The sequence below is a fragment of the Pleurodeles waltl genome, chromosome 8 (genome assembly GCF_031143425.1).
Source record: "Pleurodeles waltl isolate 20211129_DDA chromosome 8, aPleWal1.hap1.20221129, whole genome shotgun sequence".
Taxonomy (NCBI): Eukaryota; Metazoa; Chordata; class Amphibia; order Caudata; family Salamandridae; genus Pleurodeles; species Pleurodeles waltl.
The window spans coordinates 986,997,158-987,024,024 of record NC_090447.1 but is presented as its reverse complement, the minus strand read 5'-3'; the positions used below and the strand labels follow the sequence as shown (position 1 = coordinate 987,024,024).

Below are 26,867 nucleotides of genomic sequence, written 5' to 3'. Positions count from 1 at the left end.
GCTGCCAGTGGGTTGCCTGTGGGGGATTACAACTGCTTCTACTGGCTCTACCGACAGCTGAGGGTCAGGCCAGACTCCCCTGGACCTTGCTGGTCCTCTTCAGCACTGCAAATCTTCTACTGTCCAGATTTGCACTTGACAAGGCTTGTTGGTGGTCCTCCTGACCACTCTCCCATCTGTGGCCCGGCGACCGGCAGGAGACAGCTTCTACACAACTTCAGGGACTCCTCTGCAGCTCCTGGGCTTCATAGCGGACCTTCATCTTCCATCATCGATCTGGATTTTCACCCACAGAAGGATGGGCAGCAGCTCCTGCCCCCACCTGGACACTCCTGCGTGGAATTGATTCTGTCCCCTTCTTTTGCAGGTCCTCTAATTCTGGAATACACCACTGGGTTCCACTGGGCTGGTGCTGTGCTTACAAACTTCCTTTTACAAGTCCCCTTGTTAGTCTACAGGAACTTACCTCTGCTCTCCTGGTCGCTGGGTGTCCTCTAGGCACTCACCTCTTGGGGTTCCAAGTTCTCCCAGCTCCCTACTCACTATTCCACATCCTTGGGTGGAGGACCAGACTTCACATTCCACTATTTTAGTATATAGTTTGCCCCCCCCAACTATTTTCTCCTATTTCATGCCAATGCTGCTTGTTTTTTCTATGCTAATTCCTAATACTTACCATGTGAATATATAGTGTATGCTTTGCTCCAGTGGGGGGACTGCCTATGAGTAATCTAGTTCAGTGTTACTATAATAAAGTACCTTTATTTCTGCAACATGTGAGGTTCCTTTCATTTCTGATAATGACTGTGTCACTACTGTGGTATTGCAAGTGCTTTACACGCATCCTCCATAAATCTTAGCTGCTCACTTCAGCTACCACTAGGCGGCCCTGGCATCCTAGACCGTTCACTAACTAATAGGGGTTGTCTGGACCTGGTATAAGATGCAAACACAGGTGCCCGCCACACACCAGGCAACCTTCCTACAACCCCCACCTGTGGAAGTACGAGAGGAGTACTCATGGGTTGAGTTCCTACCTGTGGACTTGTTGCCACATCATGCTGAGGAGGTCGGCAATAGTGTTGTTCATGCCTGGGAGGTGTTACACTAACAAATGAATGTAGTGACATATTGCCCAGCACCAAACTGACGGAGACAGGCTGGATAATTGGAGAGAGAGTGTGCCCCCCTGTTTTTGTAGATTAAATCTAGCTGTTGTGTTGTCCGTCTGGACTAAAACAATCATGCCCATCAAGTGAACTAGAAAAACCTTCAGTGCTTTATGAATGGTTTGAAGTTCCAAGTAGTTGATGTGTAGGGCTTGATGTTTGGAGTTCCAAAGTCCCTGTATTGTGAGGTCCTAGAGATGGGCACTCCATTGTGTGATCCGCTGTGAGAATGATCAGGGGAACAGGGTCAAGAAACATCTGTCTCTTTGATAGGTTTTATATGTCCACCACTACAGTGAGAGATGAATACGGCTGCTTACCAACACTAGATCGTGTAACAGACTGAGACCACTGGTTAACCAGACATTCCTGAAGTGGACACATATGTAGTCTCGCATATGCTACTATTGCAACGCAAGATGCCATCATTCTTACAAGTCGCTGTACTGTTCTGACTGTTATAAGTTGATTGGGCGATATCTGTTTTATCAACGTTGAGATGTTTTGAATTCTGACTGAATTCGGGTAAGCTAGTCCCTAACTGTATATTGAGGATAGCTTCCTGAATTTGTGAGGGTTGCAGGTGAGACTTCTGTATATTAATTGTGAACCCTAATTGGTGAAGAGGATAAAGAGTGGTTTATGTGTGTTCTTGGCATAATGTGAACATACTGGCTGTGATAAGCCAGTCGTCGAGGTATGGGAAGACATGAATAGATGTGCTGCAACTACTGCCAGACACTTGGTGAATACCTGAGGTGCGGTAGTGACTTTGAGTGGAAGCATCTTGAACTGGTAATGACTGCCTTGTATAATGAATCTGAGATATTTGCGGTGAGCTGGGTGAATTGGAATGTGAAAGTAAGCATCCTTTAGGTCTAGCACAGACAAAGTCTCCTTCCTGTAACAGAGGGATCACATCCTGTAGGTTACCATGTGAAAGTGTTTTGAAAAGATGCAACGATTGCAAGGTCTGAAAATAGGTCAAAGAGACCCATCTTTTTGGGGGATGAGGAAGCATAGGAAGTAGAATTCTGCCCCTTTTTGTTCAAGAGGAACAGTCTCTATAGCTCCTTTGTGAAGGAGTCTGCACTTCTTGTTTTAACAAATCTAGATGTTCTTTGGAAAATTTGTATTTTCTTGGTGGTATGTTTGGAGGTGTTTTGATGAGCTCCAGGCAATAACCATGTTGGATAATGTCCATCACCCACTGATCTGTTATGTTCTTCCAAGCTGGGAAAAATTTGGGTATGCATCCCTGTGCAAGTGTTAAATGGTCATGAGGAATAAGAAGCTAGGGCCATATGTATGAACACATTTTCCCATAGACACAGAATGGGCAAAACTGCTTGCTACAGCTGGCCCCAAGGCACTGTTGGGAGGTGGAGGAGGTGGCACGAGTGAAGGCACCTTTCCTTCGTCCTTTGGAATTGTTTCCCCTATATGAGCCTCAGCAAAAACCTCTGATATCGCTGCCTCTAAGAGGAGATAGCGCCATCTGTTGAAGTTATTTTAGGGCCATGTTTGTCTGAAGGGCACTGAGAGTCTGAAGTGCCCACATAGATTTAGTAATTTTGTTGTCTTTCTTCATTTTTTCTAGGGTTTGGTACAAACCAGATGATGTTGGTCAAATGGGATATTTACGATTGTCTACTGCACTTCAAAATTAAAGCCAGGCATGTCTGCATAATAAAATACTTGTATTGACATCCCTGGCTGCTGTGACCGCCTCATCGAGGGCACATTTAGTAGAATTGTTGGAGATTAATTTACCCTCCTGAACAATTTGCTGGCCCTTTTTCTTATACTCTTCGGGGAGATATTGTAGCAATTCTTCCATTTGATCTCAATGGGCTCTGTCGTATCTTGCTAATAACCCTGGAGTATTAGCTGTGGACAGTGGTTAGCTGCACGAGTTGCTACTCTTTTACCAGATGCATCAATTAACCTGGACTCTTTATCCAGAGGAGGAGCATCTGATGTTAGTGAATTAGCCCTCTTACAAGCATTAGATACTACTAACGAGTCTTTAGGAAGTTGTCCCTTAATATACTGAGGATCTGACCGTGCAGCCTTTTATTTTTCATCCACACATGGAGTAATAATACGTGCCCTTAATGGCTCTTTCAAGATCGTATCAGCATTTCTGGTCATCCCTTTTAGCATGGGCATGCCCTGGTAGTGGAAGTTAGGGCTTTAAATAGAAAGTCCTCCTCTACTGAGTCTTTGTGAACTGGGACCTGGTGGTATGTAACTACCATGGCTTTTAGATCGTGGAATGATGTTGCATCATCCGGACGTGAAGGCTTAGCTGGGTAGAGGTCTGGGTTGTTAACCAAAGGGGGAGGGGGGCAGCTTGGGGGGGGAAAGGGGTTAATGTCATGGGTATCATCCTATGTATCTATGGCTGTTTGATGCATATTATCACCCTCTCCTTGACCCCCTGTGAAAGACTGTGTGGAGCCTTGTGTTGTACCCTCACCTATATTACTAAATGTGTGATGTGGGGAAAAAGGTGGTGGTGGTGAGAGAGGTAGAGGTGGAAGGGGTGGTGACGAAACAGGCAGGGGTGGATGTATAGGACTAGTGGCAAAGTCCTTTTTCTGAGGTGCGGGTAGTTTGACAGCCTTCTCGAAAGTAAGCTGGTGCTTAGATGGAGCAGGCATTGCTTTTGGCAAAATACATCCCGTAGAAGGTTGAATATGAATTTTCTTCTGTTTCGGTTCAATCTTCTCAGCCATAGTCTCTAACATCGGTTCAGGTGCCGAGGTGGTATGTTCCGGAATCAAAGGTGACCTGTGTTTCAGTGCTGAGATGTTCGAAGAAGTTGTGGAGGTGGAAACACTTGGAGCTGATGAGGAAAAGCATCGGCTCGGCACAGAGACTGGTCAGCTCGGAATAGTAGAGGTGTGTTTTGGCTTGGCTTTTGGTGACAGGCTGGAGGGGCGGGCATCCTTAGCAGATGGTCAATGCCTACCATGGCCTGAAGCCAATGGGGGCCCAGGAGCTGAAGTTTCGGTCGAAACCAAGTGTCTTTTAGTAGGCTGGATAGGGGTCATAAGTACTCACTGCCCTTGACCTGAAGGAAGATCTTGGATCTGCACACTGAGCTGTAATTCCGAATCTGATGGAGTCCAGAATGGAAAAAGCCTCCTTTTCTGCTGCCGAGGCCTCGTGCAGTTCTTCCTCCAGTTCATGGTCAAGAAGTCTGAAGATATTGGGGGTCACCTCGCGGTCCTTATGGTACATCTCTTTCCGATGCGGGCTGCGATCCTGCAAAGTCTTTGATTGGAACGATCGACAGGCCTCACAGTTCGCCTCGTCGTGGTCAGGAGACAGGCACTACATACAAACCTGGTGGACGTTGGTGTGAGGGTACTTTGCATGGCAGCTAGGACAAAATCGAAATTGAGTCTTATCCATTAGCAGCTCATCGTAGTTGGAGACCATTGAGGTAAGCAAAGAAGCGTGGGCGGTTAAGGCACAAAAGCCACGAGTAAAGCATGTCGAATTGCTGAGTGACGATTTTCTTTATTTTTTAAAGGCGATATGGAGAACACGATGGAGAACAATACCGACGGGAACAGAGGTGTAGCTGTACCGAATGGAGCCCAAAAAAATGGTCTTTAACTGGTGCACAGAAGAACATGTCCAAACCCGATGGGGAAAAAACTATCTAACAATGGAGCCAATGCCCTTGCGCACTATCACCATGAGAGGGAGTCACTTTGTCTCCTGACTCGGGAGACTTCTTTGAAGAAAAACAACTTGCACACATCTGGACCCAATACTTGTTGGCAGGAGTATGCAGAGCATGTGTATCTACAGCCATATATGCCACTGAAGTAGAATTATTACTGGCACAAAGGAAAGTTACGATTGGCTTTGAATTCCTGAAACTTGAAGACATAGCTCAACCATGCAAGAATTCCTAAAAAAGTAGTAAATAAAAATGAGAAAATCACTGGCAAAGTAAAGTATGGCTCCCCAACCTTGGGGCTTAAGTGCGCTTCTTCTTAGTAGGGTGTGCACATGTGGTCAGGAAACATGCAGTCATTCACAGAACAAGAGAGCTAAAGGCTCACCATTACTCAATGCTACATGCTGTGGTGAGCAGAAGCAAAACGTGAATGACAGTTGAACTGATCAACTGAAACGATACCCGAAAGCCCCCGTGTATGTATGTGTTTTAATTCAGCATTATTTTTTTTATAGCAGGGCTCTCTTACTGTAGCCCCGACGAAGTTCAAAATTGAAAAAAGGTGTTGTCTGCAAATATCTGTACAACTGAACACAAGCAAAAGAAGGATAAATGTTCAATGTGACAAGCAATTAAAAATATACAGATCGACTAAAAAGGTAAAACTGTCGCTAGACCAGATTAGCAGCGCGACCTGCGGCCATGCATAAATAGCTTTCAAATTGTCAAACAACTTTCTAAGGGAAGGTGACACATACAAGGTAAATATGGTAATGCTTAACTTGCTTTAGGTAACGGCTAAACAGTGGAATTTTTTTTAATATTCTTCTGTACCAAGTCTCGTCTAAATGCAAGATAGGTACAGCATTTATTTACATGAAGTAATTAAATGAAATAAAGACAACGTAGCTAGGATATTTAGCAACTCCATTTCTGAAAAGATGCAGCAAATCGAATCATTCTAGAAAGTGTGAGTGGATACTGACCTTTGGAAGCTTGATGGGCGGCTCTTTGGATTCCTCCTCTTCATCACTGTCAGAATCACCACTCTGCACCGAGTTCTTGGAGGACACGGCCAGGGACGCCTCTTTTCTTTGCCACTCCAGGACACAATGTCGCACGTTGCAGTAAACGTTGAAAGCAGATGGATTGCTGTGAAGTTTGATATCTGGTATGGAAAGTGCATTCTCAAGGATTTCAGTCTGAAAGAAACACCATTCAACGTTATCAGCTTATGTAAGCAGAGCGAATGTTGCTAAGGGCAGAGAGCCCATAGCTCCTTTACATGAAGTTCATTATTAGTTTAATTTTTGGTTCAAACATTCCAACCAGTCGTGCCAAATGGGGGTCATCTACGGTAAATTAAATTCTGCACTGCTTGACAGCCTACAAACTGACTCCGCTCTAAATCAAAGATCGTCATGACTTCAAAAAAGCTGTAGTTTCGAATCCACAGTATTATGCAAATTAGATGCCCCAAATCTGGACCACACTGATACGAAAGACGTTGACCGTATATATAAACAAGCATTCAAACATAGTACACTGATTCGGGAGTGTAAAAACTGTTTACCCTTCAACAAGAAACGCTTCAGTTAACAGCACCACAAAAAAAAAACCACAGACCTTTGACCTAGGTAAAAGTGTAATCAAGAAACTACACTCGTTTAAGTGATTTTCTATCACCAACTGATCGGAAACGCAGTCAGCAATGCGAACACTAATTCTTCGAGAACTGTTCGATTTAGAGCTGTAGTTCGACTGTAGTGTAAACACACATTGCTTCCACATGGCACTTACAGCTGCTTGACATGCACAACCCTCCATGCCCACTCCCAATTCGGCACCCTGTCACAGGCCGGAAAATCAGCAGCAGAAGATGAGGCAAAGGACAGTGGAAGATTGCTGCTGGTTGGCCAAGTCGATGCAAAAGAACATCAGAGTTCATGCACAAGCAAACTTTCGCCTATCAATTGTATCGAATTTCTTCACAGTAATAGGAATAAAAAAAATCAATTAGAAAACACTGGGAGGTGGTCAGAGTAAGCACAGTTTAAGTTTCAATCAAACTCAGTAACGAAAAGGAACAGCCAAGCAGAACCGCCTTGAGTGAGGCACTCCTAGAGTAACGCTTACGAGATGCAGGTTGTTTACCAATCTGTATACCTGCCCCACTGGAAAAAGCGTCTGAAAAGCTACAGGTGATTTCTTACTTTCAATTTAACGTGAACATACGCCAGCTTGGAAGGGCACCCTTTCAGAAATGGCAGGAACAATGTAAAGTGGGGGGTAAAGTCATAGAAGTTTGTTTCTGAAGGATCTTAGGGATAAACGTAGTAATGCGAAGCTAATGACACAGCTATGTATATTTTAATTTGGCTGGAGGTACACGTACCCTTCCTACTACTGGAGTACCCTTTTACCATCTGTATTTTAAAAGACCACCTGACACCCTACTAAAGCAAGGCTAGAAAGGAGGACATGTACTGCTTATATTTAAGGGACAAAGTCAGACAAGAGATAGGTTGTACTGTGCCACATCTGCAGTGCTTAATGTGTGAAAAATAAATAAATAGGTGCAAAGATCTCTAAGGAGCCCACAGACAGTGCTGTAAAATACTGGGGTCATCAAGCAGGAATAGTCTTTCTTCCACCTCCATACATTACTTCCTCTTAATTCAGACTAGCATGTTAATTCCAGCTTCCTCACTTGCCATTTCTATTCTAGCTTTCATTTCCTCCCACTTTCTCACTTTTTTGTCTTTTTCACTCTTACTCTGGGTCAAAGTCTGGTGATCAAACAAATCCTAGTTCACAAATTTGACTGCTGCTGCCCACCACCTGTAACCATCGGCACAAGTGTAAGCACTGCATATGTGTGTATTTTAGTTGAATTATTGCCTGCTGCAACTACAAAATGCTTTGAAATGAAAACATTATAAAACTACAGATTAACAAAAGTTAAGGCCAGAGTATAAAGAATCATTAATTGAGATGAAAATTAAAAAGACGTAAGATTATAAAGTAGCATGGTGTATGAAGAAAAAAAATCTGCTAGGGTCTAAAACAAAAAGTTCAGTGTTCACTAGCTCTCCTCACTGAGGTCATGGAAAAGGGAGGACAATCTTCACGTTTAAAGTTGTAATTCACAAAAAGTCGTAGGTTAAACTGGAGGATCACGCTCCTCAAACACTGGCACAAAGGCCAGCAAAAGGGATTTTTTTTTTTTTTTGTTTTTTTTTTTTGTTTTTAAACAGCATACTCTTGGACAACTCAACTAAAATTTTTCCCACGGGGGAGTATCTCCCTGCTCATGGCATTCCAAATTGATTCTTTGTGAGTTTACCACTTCAGTAATAAAAAGGTACACATTTCACCAAGCATGCCACAGAGGGAATTACGCATACAAAGTAAGTTAATTTTGTCACCAAAAAGCGTTGTGGACTTAATTCTTACGTAAATTCATCCATATTATTTCATTTTGCTTATACTGAAGACGTGTTCTATAAATTCAAGGTCTTTTGTAGAATAATCTGTCAGGAGACGCTGGTAGCCTCTCAAATGTTCCAACAAAAGTGTTTTTGAAAAACCCTGTATGTATTCTCTACTCATTTTAAGTTTCACTTTCGAGTCCCTCTTAAATTTTGCATGCTGAAATACTATACTAAGAAGCACATTTACATTGAGGACAATTTGAGGAGCATATGAAAAAGGGAAAACGCTCCATCTACCCCTAGAAAGTAGTCCTATTGGCTGCGATAGGAAAGAACTAGGTTTATTTTCCCTTGTTGCCTGCCTTAATGGAAATATTAATTTCACATTTCAGAAGTTTATTCCTATTAAAATACTTACGAATACACCTAGCATACAATGTACTGAGGGGCGTATCTGTTGGAATTTGAGAGTTTGGGAAGACAAATTGTGAATCAAATATTTAGTTCCTGTTAGATAGAAATGACTACACAGCAATTGTCATAGTACGTTGTTCCAATGGAAATATGCCCACAGCGGCATAGCCAATGACAGGCCTGTAGCTTATTGACTCCGTAGGCTGATGTGATCACCACTAATCAAGGTTGATATTCATGGAAAAGCAATGAGGGAAAGCATGATGAGAGGAGAAGCTTTTACAGAAATTCACATAATCCTCTTTTCCAGAACATTTATGTGTATTGTGAGTTCTTTACATGTGGTTATGGCTGCCAGGTCTACCCTGATGAACAGGTAGGGCCAGAATAATTTGTTCTGGATAAGTTAGAATGCATGTCATTTCAGAATGTAATTAAACTACTCATTTCCCAAAGCAACGGATAATCTTTTACTACCACAGTTTCTAGCACATCAGATTTCAAGTTGCATCCTTATCCATGCAATCACAGGCCACAGTCAAGAGTCTAAATTGAATTACCTTTAGTACCATGTTGCCACGATTGGTTTGGTAAAACAAGTGTTGCCGTCCTCTCAACCCCTGCCAGCACAACTCTAAATAGAAGTACTTTCTACTGAAGATTGAAGAACAAAGTGGTCTCACTCCTCTCAGGGCATTGGAGATCTTCACCCAATCATTCCTCATCTTGCCAAGTACCAACTGCCTTAGAGGTACTGCCATTAAATTAAAATTTATTGCATATAGTTAATAAAAGCCTTTACAATTTAAAAACAAGGTAAAAAGCTACCAATAATTAAAAAAACTGGGAGGTAATGGAGGAAAAAGTGCATTAAAAATCTTTGACTCTTGCTAAATGTTTTGGAGAGGGAATAGAATGCTTGCAGACAATGGGTGGATAAGTGCAACAGAAAGTACTGCTTCATGCATCCATGAAAAGAGATACAAGAACAGGCTGGCAGGGGAGTACAAATGCTGAGGTTGATAACCTGGAAGGCAGATCTGGTATGTGATTAGGAGAGGAGTGTGAAGGAATAGCTGTATACAGGCTCACTCAATGAGAATGCACTCCCCGAGCATGAAATGCAGTGGCGTTCCCCAGCATGTAATTAAAGAGTGGTCCATACAAAATTCACAATGGTGCATGAATTTAAGCAGGACCAAACTGAGTCAGTATTGGGAACGATCAAGGTCTGGTTAAAGAAGATAGAAGTGAAGCAGGCAAAGGCAGCTCTCTTCCCAAATCTCCTAAAAGACGAAACAATTAAGGGGTTTAAATTACATGGGGAATACAGGATAAAGATCCGGAGAAGCGTTTGGGGTGAACTGGGTAGACACATGGAGTCTGAGCCTTAGGTAGAAATACTCACAACTAGTGAAGCAAAAGGTGAATGAAGTGTTAAAGTGCCACTATGGATTACTGTTGGATGAGGCCGAGCACCAGTGTACAAGGCTGAGCGCCCTATAGTTTGCTACACTAACAGACTGTCAACTAATCCGTGTGGTTATTTGAAGGAGCCAGAAGGCAACCGATTTGGAGGTGAAGCTCAGTTTACAAGCAATTTTTAAGGAGACTGACAAGGTTTTAGCAGTTCCTTAAGTTTGGTGCCCAAAATAAAAAGTTTACATACCAGCAATCAATGTACAGAATGATGTTTTGCCAACCTACACGCAATCCAAAGTATCGACTGCAATACAACGTAGCCAGTCACTTCCATCCAGCTTTCTCTAATTTCTGCTTGATGCTGTGATGTATATTGTACGGACGCTGTGAGCTCGCTCAAGTCCATACACTGATACAGTCTGCCTATATTCCATATTTCTCAGATGAAACAGTAAAACTTACTGCCAGGGTCCTTTAAAGGTTCAGACTCCTTATCACTTATTAAAAGCCAAAAAGTGATACATGGAATGCGAGACGTAATCTTATTGTGTGTAAACGAAGATAAACCCTATGCCCACAAACCTTATGCTTAGTTAGCGGGTCTCTCCGTTCTGTATTTCCTAACTGACAAAACCCAGAAAATTTCCAAAATTCTGCTGCAAATCTGCTAGGGCCCAGTATTTTCCCCACCTGCAAATGCTAAAACACTGTCTGCGTTTAGGAGATGTCCTTCTTTAATCAAACATCTTTGTTCTTCAACTGATGTTTTCACGAAATTATTTTGGCAGAAATAAAAAAACTGTCTCTGGGGGATTGGCCAACAACATGGCAGAATAGATGTGTCTCTCAAGAGTTCCATCCTTCAGTATCAAAATCCGTAATAAATCCTGATCCCGAGCGGCTTGCTGGTCCAAAAAACAGTGACACGCAGACCCAGATACAGGGGAGCAGAAGGCACGCTGGCGACAGACAAAGAAGAAGGCAAGAGAAAGCCTGGCCTGAAGACAAAATGGTGGATGCAGAGGTGAAGCATAGGCGGCCATAAGAAAAGAAGCCGACCTCAAGGTGGTTTGAGTTAAAACTGGAGGGAGTGGCAAACAGTTTCATGGACTTTCCCAACAGGAACTAAGAGGTTCAGAGAACAGGAGGCACAGAGGACCAGAGGGGGAAAAAGGCTGATACAAACAGCCGGCCGAGGCTGAAAGAGAGAAGAAGACACTGAGTTGTCCTTGGGGATTGAGACTCCCCTCCGCAGGCCAGGGAACGGATTGAGACACAGATGAGAGTAAGGAATGGAGTGTGGAAAAAATGGGGGCCAACAGGAGATGTGGTACCCAAAGCACGAACTGAAGGCAGAATCGGCAAGGAGTGAGTGAGGCTGCCAATGGGGGGGGGGTTATCTTAAGTGGAGAGAAAGGAAGCAGCCCACCCTTGATGGTAGCAAGAATTTGTGGACCCAGACTCTGGTGATCTTTAGGAGACTAGCCTGCAGTGAGCAAAGGCCGCTGAGTAAGTGGCAGGTGCGGTGACCCAGGATCCTTGCAAGATGCGGGCAGTTTGGCGAATCAGGGGAAAGGCTGTCCGTGCAGCATACACATGGCCCAAGGGCAGAGGGAATTCAAAACCCAGCTGGCTCTCTAGACATTAGAGAAGGAAAGGAGGATATAGCCCCAAAGAGGGGCCCAAAGGCAAGCATCGATATAGCAGAAAGTGTTGACAAATAAGTAAAGAGACACAGCAAGACTAACCAGGGCTGAGTAGTAATACTCGTGAGGGCCAACAGTGGAGAAATTAATGAGTGTATAAGAGGGGGAATGGAGCCCCTAAGGAAAACCAATGAGACACTGCATGGGAGTAACCTAGGCCCGATTGTAGCCTATCAAATGGGGTAGACACCCCCAAGAAGGCCACAAATCAGTGAGATATGGAAATAAACAGAGGGCAGTAAGAAGCGTTTGATTCACAACAAAAGGATTTGGAGAAACTGAAGCAGCAGATAACAGATAGGGCTGCTCTGCTTAAAGGATATATGGCCACTGGAACAAGTGGGCTGGGTAGAATGCAATGAACACAATGTTAACATGTAGAATAGAATAGTCAGCAGGTGGTGGAAGAATGGCAAAAAATAAAGAACCGAAGCCCTTGCAACAAGGAAAGATAGACCGGTACACAAAAGTAGTGACCCCAACCCCAAATGTAATAGGCGAACCTCTGGCAATACCAGACAAAGCAGTACTTCTAGGGGCAAGCAGACATCCAGAGATCCTGAAAAATAAAACAGGTGCTTCAAATTAACACTGTTAAGGCAGGATTTGCAAAAACATGACAGATTAACTTCAGGAGAAATTAGGATCTCAGATCTAGGGGACACACTCCAAACGCTGAAACGGGGAGTCACTGATGCCATGGCAATAACAAAAGATGTAGCGTAGCGTGGAGAGTAGAAGATGCAGAAAATAAAGCATGGAAAAACAACCTGAGATTTGTTGGGTTTCCAGAAGGAGCAGAGAGCAACAACACGTCTGAATTCTTAGACAAATGGTTAAGGGCGACATTCCTGGAAGACGAGTTTTTCACCTGCTTTGTGATAGAGCACACAGAGCGCTTAGTGGGAAACCCCCCCTACCAGGAGCACCACCAAGACCAATTATTGCTAGATTCCTAAACTTCCAGGATTGAGAGAGAATTCTGAGGGAGGCCAAACTGAAGGTTGAAGTACACTACGATGCCGCGAAGATCCTAATTTTTCCAGACTATACTAGGGAAGTGAAAAAACAAGGAGAAGCACTGACGCGGTAAAAGCCAAGCTGCAAGCCCTTTGATTTCTGTACATGATACTATTCCTAGCAAAGCTTGAAAATGATATTTCAGTGAAAGACACTTCTCTCCTCAATTTGGTTTTCGCTTGAGAAGAGATCCCAACACCAGATGGATCAGGGACTCCATTGTAAGGACACCCAACGACAAAATGCAGGTGCAAGGCCTAAAGAATGGCAAACGCCAGGGAGAAGACGACCAGTTAGAGGCTGGAACAGACAAAGCCAATAGGTTTTGCCTTTGTCTTTTTTTCTATGTAACTGTCTTACAAATATTGGAAAAATGTTATATAAAAATGTTTGTTTGGAATTTGATGGAAAAAAAAAAAAACATTATCATTGTTTTTTCTGATATTCGTAAACCAGTTAGAAAAAATGACAAAGGCGAAAAGTATTGGCATTGAAGTTAGAAGGCAGAAGGCGGGAGAAGACTGAAAGGCAGAAGGCGGGAGAAGACTGAAAGGCAGAAGGCGGGAGAAGACTGAAAGGCAGAAGGCGGGAGCAAAGGCAAAAGGCGGGAGCAAAGGCAGAAGACAACCTGTGGTAAAGAAGACAGCAAAGACAAAACGGCATGCAGGAATTGTATTATTATTATTGTATACAATTATTCATAGAGCACATTCCAGCAAAAGCATCGAAGCGCTATACAGACCATAAATAAAGAAAAACGAACACATACTACCCCAAATATTTAATTTGCAAAAAGCCAGGTTTTAAGACTTTTCCTAAAGAAGAAGTGATTCAGTATTTGACGCATCGAGAGAGGCAGACCATTCCATAGCCTGGCTGTTTCCACCGTAAAAGCCCGATCTCCCCATCTCACTTTTTTACAACGAGGTACCTTGATCATAAATTTAGAAGATGATCTCAGGTGTCTCGGTGGTCGATAGAACAACAAAGTAGATTTCAAATAATCGCATCCCACCGACTGAAGTGCTTTGTGCGTAAGGCAAAGTGGTTTAAACATGATTCTCTTTACTAATTGGAAGCCAGTGTAAAGATATCACACATTTCTTAGCAGAGATAGATTGAGGAAAATTTAAAGTTAAACGAGCTGCTGCATTCTGAATAGACTGCAATTTATCTAAGGAAGATTTATTAGCATTAAGCAACAGTGAGTTACAGTAGTCCAGTCTAGACGTAACCAGTGCCAATACGACCGGTCATCCTCTAAAAGATGTAACATTTTCTTAAGAGTTTTTAATGTCCAGAAACAGACCTTGACCAAGTGATTAATCTGTAACTTAAAAGACAATGAATCAAACATAATGCCTACATTTTTTGCAGCTGGCACAGGCGACGGGCAACCCCCACAAACGGGAGGCCACCAATTATTGTCCCAAGGGGAATTATTACATCCAAAGCACATAATCACTGTTTTGTCCCCGTTGAGTTTAAGCCAGTTGCAAGTCATCCACTTGTTAATTGCTAACATGCAGCGTTGGAAATTTTCCTTCGTGTCCTTCACATTATGAGAAATGGGCACAATCAACTGCGTATCGTCTGCATAGGAGACAATCTGGGCCCCAAATGAGCGAACCAGGTTAGCCAAAGGTGCCATATAAAGATTGAAACGTGTCGGACTAAGAGAAGATCCCTGCAGGACGCCACAAGGGAGAGGCCCTATGATCTCTGCATGCTACCGTAATAGTTCTGTCCATAAGGAAAGAGCTAAGGAGCTGCCAGGCCTTCCCTCGCACTCCAACTTGGGCCAACCGGTTACAAAGAATAGAATGAGAGATGGTGTCAAACGCTGCTGATAGATCTAACAGAACCAGGATCGACCCCTCTCCCAGATCGCCTCTTCTCCAGATCATGTCTGTTGTGGAAATGAGTGCAGTTTCCGTATTATGAGCACCTCGAAAACCATGCTGTGAAGGGTCTAGTTTACCATTATCCTGGAGGAAAACTGACAACTCATGGTTAAGATGTTTTTCTAAAATTTTGGTCAACCCCGGGAGTAGAGAAATCGGGCGAAGATTGGAAAGGTCCGCCACATCCTTCCCTGGTTTTTTAATGAGTGGAATAACAGTGGCCTGCTTCCAAGCTGCAGGAAAGATTCCTTCCTGAAGAATCTCTGCATACACCGGTTCTAAAGCCGCGGCCATCATCTGAGGAGCTAGCTTTAATATACGGGGTGGACAAAGGTCTGTGGGTGCCCCCGAATTAAGGGCAATAAGAAGATCTCTATTTTTGTTTACGGAAAGCGGTTGAAAATTATCCAATATTTACATTGGTTCCACCGTACCAGAGGAGACTGTGTCCACATCGTCTGCCCAAACAGGGAGTGGGGGACCAAAATTAGTCAACAATTTGATAATTTTATTATAGAAAAAATCCGCCACTGACTGACAGAATTGTGGGGAATTATCCAAAGGGGTGACTGCTGCTGAAGGGGCGGTTAAAGAGCGAATTGTCTTAAACAGTTCCCTCAGTGAGTTCAAGGCCCCTCTTAGCAAGAAGCAAGAAGACAGCAAAAACAGAAGACGGTATGCAGAAAGATATAGGAAGACGTACAGCATTGAAGAAAGAAGACGTCAGCAAAGTAAGAAGATGGCATGCAAGGAAAAATTAAAAAAAGTATCTTCAGTGTCACAGCCAGAGGAAGGACACTGACCTGTATCCAATAGGAAGTGACCGGAAGGAGTACTTGGGCCACAGGCAACTCAACAGCAAGATCAGCAACAAAGACGATGACAGGAAGAGACGTGAAAACAATGTGCTGGCCAAGCCAAAGCATGTAAATCAGAGCAAAGTTGGAGTAAGCCAATGGTAGGTTCAGGTAATTAAGGGGCTGGCTCTAAGACTCTTAAGTTTTAATAAATTAACATTAGATTTTGCAAGCATGCTTTTAAGCAGATGAAACCTAAAAAGAAGCCGCCAACTCAGAAACCCTAAAATCCAGTGAGAGTGACGCAAGGAATGCACCAGACAAACACAAATGATGGTCAGAAACTGAGCCCAGAAGATAATCTGGACATCCAGGAACAACGAAATATACCGAGGCAGAATCCGCGTCCCTCACAAAACATCCTCAGCTGAGAAAGCGTAGAGGAGTGAGTCCCCGCAAGGTGAATAAGTGACTTAATTCTAGCTAACCGGTTCGCAGGGTGGGTTGGTTCTAATTGGAATAGGTATAACTAAAGGGGATGGAGGGCTACAGACCTCTCAGAGGGCCACACGTGTACATTTAGGTTTTGTTTGTTATCTAGTTGCTCAAATTGGGTGATGGGGAGTTTGGAGGGGATTTGTGGGGAAGGGCAACCGGGGTTGGGTGTGGAATGCCACTTGGTAGAGGAGAGGATGTAATTAATGATTCTGGATGTCTTTTTGAAGAATACAAACATTTAAGAATGTCGCAAACTGTGTTCCCCTCCCCCACCCTTTATCCTCCCTTACTAAGTTCCAAGATGGAATGTAAACAGTCTAGGGCAGTGGTTCCCAACCTGTGGTCTGGGGACCCCTGGAATCCCCCAAAGCCTCTTCAGGGGGTCCCCGACTGCTTAGAAAATGTAATAACATTAACAGATTAGGTCCACAGCTTTCAGTAATGACTCATTGAGGGGTCCCTGGATTCCAAAAATGATTCAGTGGGGGTCCCCGGGTTCCAGTACTGATAAAGGTGGGGTCCACAGAGGTAAAACGTTTGGGAACCCCTGGTCTAGGGAATAAGGTCAAATGAGGTCTAGTACTACAATATATCCGTAGACTTCAGCCAGACACAGACCTTCTCCAGGAAATGCATTTGCAAAGTATGGAGTCTAAGTTCTTGGGAAGAGGCCTGTACAATATGCTTGCACATACAGGATTCACCTCAGGGTCCAGAGGTGTGGCAATACTGATCAAGAAGAACATATCCTTCCAAATAAGCTGTAAATTGGGTGACCAGACAGCACATAAGTAGGTGTTATGGGGAGGTGAGGGAGCTTAAACATAACATTGATGAGTGTGTACGCTCCGCTGAGGTTGCAAAAGAATGCTTTAGACAAAATAGTCACAATACTCGTGGATGCAGATTCCTCAATGCATATAATTGGATGAGATTTCAACAATGGTATTACACCAGAGATAGACAGATTTGGGACATCTAGCACTCCTATAGGGGTGGGGACGGGAGGGGGTGGGGGGAGGGCGGTCTACCCAGCCAGTGGGGCTAACAGATATTTGGAGAACGCAACATCCCAGGGAGAGACAATGCTCCTTCTCTGAGATGCAGAGGGTCTTTGAGGCTTGACTACATACTAGCCCCTGTAGAGGAAATAAATTAGAAACATAAACCAAGCCGAATACCTGGCGAGCAGTCTCTCAGACAACTCCCCTCTTATGGAGTCTGAGGTGCAAGCAATTGGTGGGGGGAGGGGGACTCACATGGAGATTTAATGTGTGGGAGTTGAGACCCTGAGGTAGTGACAGAATTAAAAATATGCACTGAATTGTAGTTTAAAGAAAATAAAGGGACAGTGGAAGTGGCAGGGATACTATGGGAGTCACAGAAGAAGGTTCTTGGAGATAGTGCACAAAATGTGCTTGCAAGAAAGAAAAAAAGGGCTGTAGCAGAAATACAGGGGCTGCAACGACAAATACCACAGCTGTAAAGCTCAATGGGAGTGACGTTGGAGAAGCAAATAGTCAGACCAGTAACACCACTGAAAACACAGTATAGAAATGTGATGGATTAGGAGGCAAAGAAACAGATACTACTAAAGCAGTGAAGGCTTTATAAAACAGGAGATGAAGCAGGTAAGCTACTGGCATGGCTTAGTAGGAAAGAAGAGGCCAGGTGGATTGGACAAATCATTAACTCACTTGCGGGGGGAAATGTAGGTATTGCAGCAGAATTTGCCAAATGTTACACGACCAGTACAGAGCATGCACCCAAAAGAGTGGTCATCAAATGTGGAAATATCTGGACCAAATTAATCTCCCAACTGTACAGCAGGAAGATAGGGAAGACCTGGATAAAGAAATAAAAACTGGAAGAAGTACTGGGATTAGAATGGGATTCCTGAAGAATTCTATAAACGTATTGACGGTCGAGTGGCGCCTTATATGCTAAAGCGCTTTACAGAAGGAAAAGAGAGGAGGAAACTGCCGGCAGACCTCCCGCACATCAGAAGACCTATAAGCAAAAATTGCGTGTCTGATTCAGAGGTTAAACTCCGCACACAACAACATAACACTTCCTGTGTTACAAATAGGGACAGTATCTCTTGGAGCATTTCACATTCTGACCAAGCCAGGCGATGGTCAGACTTCAAAGCTAAAGAGGATGTGTAAAGCAGAGCAACTGCAAGTCCTAATAACTACTCTTAATGTGAAGCTGAAATGCAGCTTATTTGAATAAATGTTGTCATTTCACCAACAGACAAATTAATTCACCTAGCACTTAAAATGAAACACCCGAGTTGAATTTCACAGATCAAAGGGCATTCTCTTTGAAAGAAATGTTTTTATCCGTGCCTTTATCAAATTACTTGGCATATTGAGTTTCTTACAGCTATTCCATCTTGCTCATTCTCATTACTGTCAAAATTACTTACTAATGCTTAGTTCTGCATACATCAATGCCTGCGAGGATTAAAAACGGACTTCTCTTAACTTGCATCTTACTTCTCATTTTGTAAGGGTACACAATTGCTGTTCTTCAGGATAAATTATTTAAAGGTATTCAGGACTGAATACCAGACTGATTTGCACACCACGGGTTTGAGTGGAATGTAGGTCAAGTACCATTAGGCCAAATGAAAACTGACTGGCCTACAACTCTTTAGGGGTAACGCTATGTATTCCTACATTCAGTAGAAAACCCTACTTCTGCAATACGAACATCTAAAGAGTAAACTCGCGTAAGTTACTAGTGCATAAAAATGTAAGCCAAAAATTCAAGTGTTTTTTCTTTTGTATTTGTACATTGAAACCATCGCCGACACTGCTGTGTGTTTTGCTCTATGAAGCAACAAAAGGTATCACAAACCCAGGCAATATATCAAAAGGAACTAAACAGATATTGGTCCTACATACTTTTTCCAAGTGCTATGCTAATTTCAAAGTAAATGAACCTTAGCCATACATTATTCCAATGGTACTACCTTCAAAATACGCTTTCCTGCATTTGATCCACGAATATCAAGTTACTACTGCTTTAAGATTCAACAGACATTACAAAGTAAGTGGCCTGCATCGACCTACATTTTGGAGAAACACATGATTTTATAAATTAACCAAATAAACCTATGTAGTAATATATGCACTTAAGTTCACAGGGTGCTTTGCCCCACCAAACATGGTCCAACTGTTTTGACTACTGTCCCTTTCAGACATCGGACCAATGGTCTCTTGAATGTTGAGGCATGAGTATTGCTTGGAGCACAAGATGCACCATTTGAATTGCTCATTACTCAAGTTAACTTCTTCGGAATTTGATTTGATTTAGGTTTTGTAAAGCCCACAAATGCCCTAGGGCGTTACTGGCACTGTCATCGGTGAAATTACTAAAGAGATGTTCCTTGTATTTATGTATGTGCTTTAATCCTAGTTTCTGCATGTTGTACTCTGAGGGGAGACCATTCTCATACCACCACTTTTTGGTTTCTAGCAAGAAGGGATGATACCGGATTTCTGGTCATTTTTGGTCCTATATATTGATAAGATGCATGCAGATCCTGCTCCGACCCAATACAATAAGCACTCAGAGTACTGTAATTTAAATGGCAATAGGTAATATTTAAAAAGTGGAGTGTTTGGGTCTTTGAAAAGGCTACATACAGATCTAGTTTTAGCATCAGCTGTTCAGATAGTTGGTCCTAGCTTACTGATGCATGATCAAAGGTATTCGACTTTTTGGTTTTGCAAATTTCCTGCAGGCGGACAGATTTACTTCAGGAGTTTTTTTTTTTTTTAGCATGAAAGCAACGAAGGCTAGGATATAGATCTTTATAGGTGATGCAGCTATCTTGAGGTCAACCTGAGCTTCAAAGGGGAACCAGTAAAGTTCTCTTAAAATAAGAGTGATAGGGTCTGGTTTAATGAACGGCCAGATTGGGGAATGGCTTTAGGTGGAGCCATGGAGCGGACCGCTGCCTTCAAGTCAGTTTGAAGAACTGTAGGTTTGATTTTTTTTCCAGCAGAAAGCATATGAATGAGAGAGTTTGTTTGCAAAGTGATGCAGAATTATGAGGTTTTGCTGTACGGTGACCCCAGTGATTTACCAAAGAGCACTAGTGTGGGCAGTCTAAGGAGGGGCGACATTGGTGAAGCAAATTCAGGGCTTTCTAAAAAGTAAAAAAAGAAGAACTCATTTAATATATTAGCCTCTTGAGATAGAGTGTTAATATTGAACTATCTAATGGGGTTAGGTACTCTTGGGGTAAAGTTTGGTAGAGTAGAGATATTGATGTATATGGATATTTCTCCAAATTATTAGGCCACTTTGCTCCAAGCAGATTCAAAAGAAAGGCCAAGAGTAGGAAGACCTTAGGCACACCATATTTGAAAAGTAGGGTGGGTCACCTGAAAGATCCCAGTTTTATGAACTGTGGTCTACATCAGTGTTTCCCCAAACTGTGGGTCGCCTATTTGTGGTGGGTCATTAAATTTAAAGCAAAAAATCAAGATGCCTTTAAATTCTGTATTTATCTTGCTGCGCTTCAAAGACAGAAGTCAATTGCCAGGCTAAGTCTTTTGACATATTTCTACTACTTACTTTTCAACATGGACATTGATATTTACAAACTCTTCTCACTTGGCAGTTAGAGAAACTAACGTAAATTGAATTATGTGACTATCTTGGTGGGGTACAAGAAGTGTGAAAGGAAAGGCCGTAGGATGTCATTTTTTGTTACGCAGAATGTAATTAACTGTAAACAATGTGAGCAAATTTAGCAGTTAGGAAAGACTAGATAAGACTGCATAGAATATCTTGTAGAGCAGTGGTTCCCCACCTGTGGTCCGGGGACCCCTGGGGGTCCACAAAGCCTTCTCAGGGGGTCCACGAGAGCCTGGAAAATTACAAAATATTGACAAATTAGGTCCCCAGCTTCCAGTAATGACTCAGGCGGGGGTCCCCAGATTCCCATGATGATTCAGTGGGTTTAATATCCATACATTACTTTGCCTACTCATCACCACTAAAAAAAAAACATTTACTGGTTGGTTGATTGGTTGTTGCCAGAGTCATAATCAACGTAAAGCCAAAAATAAGTGCACTTATACTTTTTTCAGCTTCTCTTATCCCACAACAGCAAACATGAAATGTCAGTGAATAAGAACAAAACCGTCTGCATACTGTTTATAGCGAATTTTCCCTGTTTTGGAAACCAGCATCACAAGTATTCATCTTTGAATGGTCCATTATTATTCCAAAATTCCCTATCAATACTAGTTTAGAAATGTAATTTATGCAAGAAATCAAGCTTTTCTTACTGAGTGCATGATTCCTTTTATTTGTAGAATACTGTTCGGTGGTAACATTTTTCTGGTGGCGGTGGTATATTTTATTACATATTTAGAGCCTATTTTGATAGGCAGTTTTGGTAGAAAACATGTAGTTCAGTAATGGTCAAAATGCCTTTTCATGTTTAAAAAGAAATGTTAGTTAGTATGTAACTAATAACGTTTTTGTGTATAATGGTTCCTGTCATGATAGTTGATTCAATCCACTGCCATGCGCTTTCCACTTTTTTCTAGTTCGTGCCCTTCCCCTACACAAAGTAGGCAACAGTAGTTCTAATATTCATTTAAAATGTTCTACTCTGTTATAATAATCCCACAGTAGATGTTGATTTTTAGTTAATCCTAGGGGACGTAATCTGATCAGCATCAAAATCAAACTTACCTTATTTCGACCTTTCACTTTCGATTTGGTCTTCTGCTTCCTTTTCAGTTTCTTCTTGCTCAGAATTTTCTTATTCCTAAAAACGAGGTAAGGAAAAAGCGTGTTCAAGAGCTGGACATACAATCACGCAGCATAAGAAAGGTGGATATTCTGTGCACAAGTGTGTTTTCTTTTTTTTTTAAACATTAAGTGTTAAAAACTACCAAAGTTCAACTTGTGTTACACTCACTCACATACCAGATGCAGTGGTACTCTACCTGCAAAGAGAAATAAATGGTTTGTTTCTTACAGATTTAGAGGACAAAAAAAAATCTTGCAGTAAGGGGTAGGTTGCAGCTTTCATAGCATGCTGGACACCTTTCACTCTACAGCTAGCGCTGTCTCTGCCATCACCTAAGGGGCCATTTACTTTTTCAAATTGGGTCTGATTTTAGATATCATAAGGTATACTCTACACTTTGAGGGTGACTTTGAGATTTGATATTGTTGCTAATCACCATTACTAAAATTCCAATCATTGATAGATTGGTTACATGGATTTTACTAAGTGCCCAGATTCGCAGAGTCTCTACATAGCACGAAACATTGTGACTGACGTTCTCACTTTCCTGTGAGCTGTAACAGTTCATCCCCAACACATTCACACTTTGTTTTTATTTATAACAAGAGGTCCCACGTATTACAATTTTCAGGGTCTCTCCTACTTATGTTTATAGCACACTCGCACCAATCTACACACAGCACCTCCACTTACACTTACACTTTATCACGGATTCTTATTTTAAAGGACCTCCAGCAAAGAGCCTCCTCGAGGGGCCTGTTAGGCACTGCAGCCCCAGATCAACAAGGAGCTGCCCAATGATGAAGCAGGACACCCATCTGGCCCTTTGCGGAATTTTAAAGTAATTCAGCTAAATTAAACTGCCAATTTCGCTAACCCCCATTAAGGACTTGCCACAGTATCCAACAGTGAAATGAGCCCCCACTGTGGCACGCCAACATGCTTTCTCCTGACCTTTCCATTCACTCCAGTCTCCCTCTAACTACTCAGGGGATACCCACTTGCATATCTACAAAGTCTGACTCCTTTGTCTCATATAATCAATTACTGCAAGAAAGAACACTATGAAAACAAAGTAAGTGAAAGGTACAAAGGCAGCCCATTTATTTCCCTGAAGACTTGACACGTGCTGCATTTACTTTGCTTTGTTCCCCGGCTTTACCCTAATCTGACTGATGCACAAGGATTAATGAATTTATGCAGCGCACGTTAAGCCATGAATACCAAAGGCCCAGGCACTACATACTTACATTGACAATGAAATACAGTTACTGCACAAACAAATTCAGCAACCAATGCAGCACCAGAGGAATGAGACCGACTGGAGGCAGGGAATCAAGCTTGGCTGACATTTCGTGCCTCCGGAAAGGTGAGAGGGCCACGCTCTAGTCTATGGGTTGAAAGCATCAGTGTGGAAAGCAGACGCGCCCTCTTGCTTGTTCTGTAACCAGGGTCAATGCTTTAGCACCCCCGACAAACACTGAGGTAATGGGTTTTAATCCTGCAACTAATGAACTGAAGCATAACATATGAATTGCGGTCAGGGCCACTGGAATTGTGCAGCAGAGGAGGACTCAATTTGAGGTAAGGTTGACTAAATTAAGCAGCAAGAAAAAGCCAAATATGCAGCCTAATGTGGCACATTACATTTTTACACAGGTAATAGTGTCCAAGAAAAGAGCTCACCTTAATGAGTACCAAATTAGCACCCAAATTCAACAACTGGCAACTGATAGATGACTAGCCAACTTTTGCAAAAGCCTTCTGGAGCACAAGAACTAGAGTGCCCATATTTTTTCTAACTTTTGATCTGTTTGAGCTAAAAACATTTTTTTTTGTTAAAAACTGAAGATTATGCGGCAGACGATGGATTGTGTGGCAAATGCGCCAACTCCATAATTATGCAAAATTCGCCTCGGCCACAGAATCACATAATTCCAGTGGTCCCGAGTATGGTGTATATCTCATCGCCTAACAAGAAAACCTTCAAAAAGTCACTCTTAAGGCTCTTTGCAAGACGTTCACGTGCACTCTAACAGAGGAAGGATGAAGAGGAGCCCACAAGCAGGAGGAAATCCCTTAAATTTAGGATTGCTCATATTAAAAACATTGTAAAACGGAGTATGAAACATCAGCTTTAAAAAGCTTCTCGGCTTGCAAATAAAATGCGATAGACAAAACAGTTTGGTCCTAATGTGACGCCAATATGTTAGCGAGTGCAGAAAAGGGCAACCTCTAGAACAAAAGAAACCAACCCTAGTTTTTGCACTATCTCCGAGGCGCTGGATTTCTCTGAACTAGGATGAATCATTCAGCGACGAAAAGGAGATCGACAATCCCGTAAAGTTTGAACAGATATTCTCTGCTGTCAACAGAGAGCAGCTGCTGACAGCAGCTGAACTAGCCTCGGCCACTGCCCAGCAGCAGCTTCAGAAAACGTGAAAAGCAAACACTACCTTGGCAGTCCTTGCTTGCAAACGTTGCATTCGGTAAACGGAGTTTTCAGAAGAGGATGAACACATCCCGTTTTCTGTTCTCCATGAGGCCGATGAATCTATTATTGTATTAGCAAATACTTACGTTTCGCATGGCCACAAAGAGCTTTTGGGAATCTGAATGCCTTTATGGTTCTAGGATTCTTCTTGCTGGAATCAAACGGTCTGGCTCTCTTCTGGAAATACTTGGTCAGGCCAGGATCTAATGGAGCGCACTGTCAATCTTCTACTTTATAATGTTAAATTATTTAAACTGCAATATATTGCATTATGGCATGATTTATAAAGTTTGAGCCTGGCAACTGCATCAATCATGAACTCAGTGCGTTTCTGAGGTGAGTAACATATTCTAAGCTGACACTCTATCCCTCTTTGAATACTTCCAAGGAAAATGTGTTGCACGGACAGCTCTCCAAGAAGCCTAGGCCCGATTCATAAAGTATTTTCAATGAGGAGGTGTGTCGTATTCCAATATTAAGTGGAAATTACTCAAATTCCTAGGAGTAAGTCCTCCTTACTAAGTTACAGAGAGCAAAGCAGTTCCTCTGCCAAGAAAACTGCTCTGGGAAAATGCTTTGTAAAGCTGGTCTGCATAGTCAGGTGTAACTAATAACTAAGAAGGGTTTAAGACAGTTGCTCATAGAAAAAGCTTTGTGAATCAGGCCATCAGAGCCAAGAACTACACTGCTGATATCCTGTTTGGTCTGAAACACCATGACCCAATTGGATGGCACTGAAATCCTTCCATTGGCTCCCACTCAAAGAAAGACAAGAGCTTTTGACTCAGCTACTTCACTGATACACTTTGCCTGGCCACTTCTGGAATACTAGTCCAAGCTATGCATCCCTTACTCTTAAACCCCAAGCCAATGGGCTGAAAATCCATTTATATTGTTAGTTTTATCAATAAATTACAAGAAAATCAGTAAACGATCTCTTCACATTCTGCGCTCTTCCCTGTGATATTCGTACTAATATACCACAGACTAAGTATTATTTTCTTGAAATCAGAATATCACCTAAAAGAAAAGAAAAAAAACCTTGTTCAACTTAACATAACGGAACGTTTCTCTCCCTAAGAAAGAAAACCTCTGGGCACTGCCTCAAAATCGGAGGCCACGAACCATTTAAGATTTATTATCACACCTCTGTCCATCGGATGAAGACTTGCACCAGCAGACACTGTTCTTCACTTGCTCACTGCCATCCCACCACAAGAGTTCAAATTATACTAGCCTTTCCATGACTCAAGCCAAAGTGCTCTGAGGCAACCACCGATTTGCCCTGCAGTGCTTTAGAGAACCTCAAACAAAATAAAAAACAATAAGATTCCGAGTGGTGCGAGAATATGGGCTGGTGCATGATGATCGCAAGAATGGCGTACACTGGGCGCTGATGTCCCCAAAAGTTTGATACTGGATGGGTTGGTTGGATGATACACTTTGGGATATCTGATACAAAGCAGATGCCAGCGAGACAGTACATAGTAGCACACTGTGGCGTAGGCCAAGTGGTGCATGGAGGAGAGGTGAGCACATGGGCACTCAACACAGACCGATATAGGGAGTAGAAAATACATGTGCAACCACGAAATTTTAAATGGAAATAAATAGTGGGTATATCAATAAGAACCAATGGGACTGCAACCAGTGAGTACATGTCAGTCTCCCGTATGCTATGTGGAGATATTCAATAATAATTTTAAAATGAAATATTATTATTAAAAACCAGAGGAAGAATACCACTCCGAAACTATTTTTCAAAAGTAATTTAAATCCACAGCGGGATTAAACGAGAGTATGGATGTATCATACCAATTCCATGGAGTTTTTTTGCAGACATAACATCTAGTTAAAAAAATTAATTTTAGTGATGAAAATACTTTCTTTGTTAGCAGCTAGACTTCAGACTTAGTGGGGTTCCTAAAACGTTTTTACCACCAATTATGATTCCCACTCTTCTGGAGCATAGCAAAACAAGCCTCTCCAGTCAAAATGTAGTGAAGTAATCTTGGGACCGTCATTCTACCATCTCCCCTCCACTGTTGCATCGTAGTATAAACATGTCTGCTTATTGCTCAAAAGGTAGAGTAACTTTAGAAAACTATAGGAAAATGAAGTAAAATATTTCCAATTGGGATATCCTGCCCATCACCGATAACAGGATTTTAACCTACACAAAATTTCTAGTCAATCACAGTGCCAGTTGTTTAAAATTAACGTAAAAGTGCTTCAAGCATGATCCATCTAACTAATAAAAAATATGGTGGGGGGGCGCGTGGTCAGCAACCTGTCCGACAGGGCGCGTCGCTAAAGACCTCCAATCCCCCACCATCACATCCTACATAATCCTGGAATTGCAGGTGAGGGAGATGCCCTCAAACCATAACAACTACTTCCCTAAATGATATTAGAGAGTCACTGCACCGGAGAAACAGAGGAAACACGCACCTGACAAAGTGCGACTACCAGGGCGTACTGCGGCCTGCACGGACACAGCATGACAAGGAGCCTGCGCCATGGC

General features: G+C 42.5%; 1 protein-coding gene across 17 annotated transcripts in view; it reads right to left on the bottom strand.

The window, feature by feature from the left end:
• Nucleotides 1-26,867, bottom strand: part of MYCBP2 (MYC binding protein 2) — a 1,769,078-nt gene that overhangs the window by 1,640,992 nt on the left and 101,219 nt on the right. For all 17 annotated transcript variants that reach the window (XM_069205243.1, XM_069205245.1, XM_069205247.1 and 14 more), the window contains exons 2-3: nt 21,789-21,864; nt 5,856-6,071 (exon numbers count right to left, since the gene is read on the bottom strand). In XM_069205243.1, the coding sequence (XP_069061344.1) occupies nt 5,856-6,071; nt 21,789-21,864 (292 nt within the window). The remainder of the gene's footprint in view (nt 1-5,855; nt 6,072-21,788; nt 21,865-26,867) is intronic.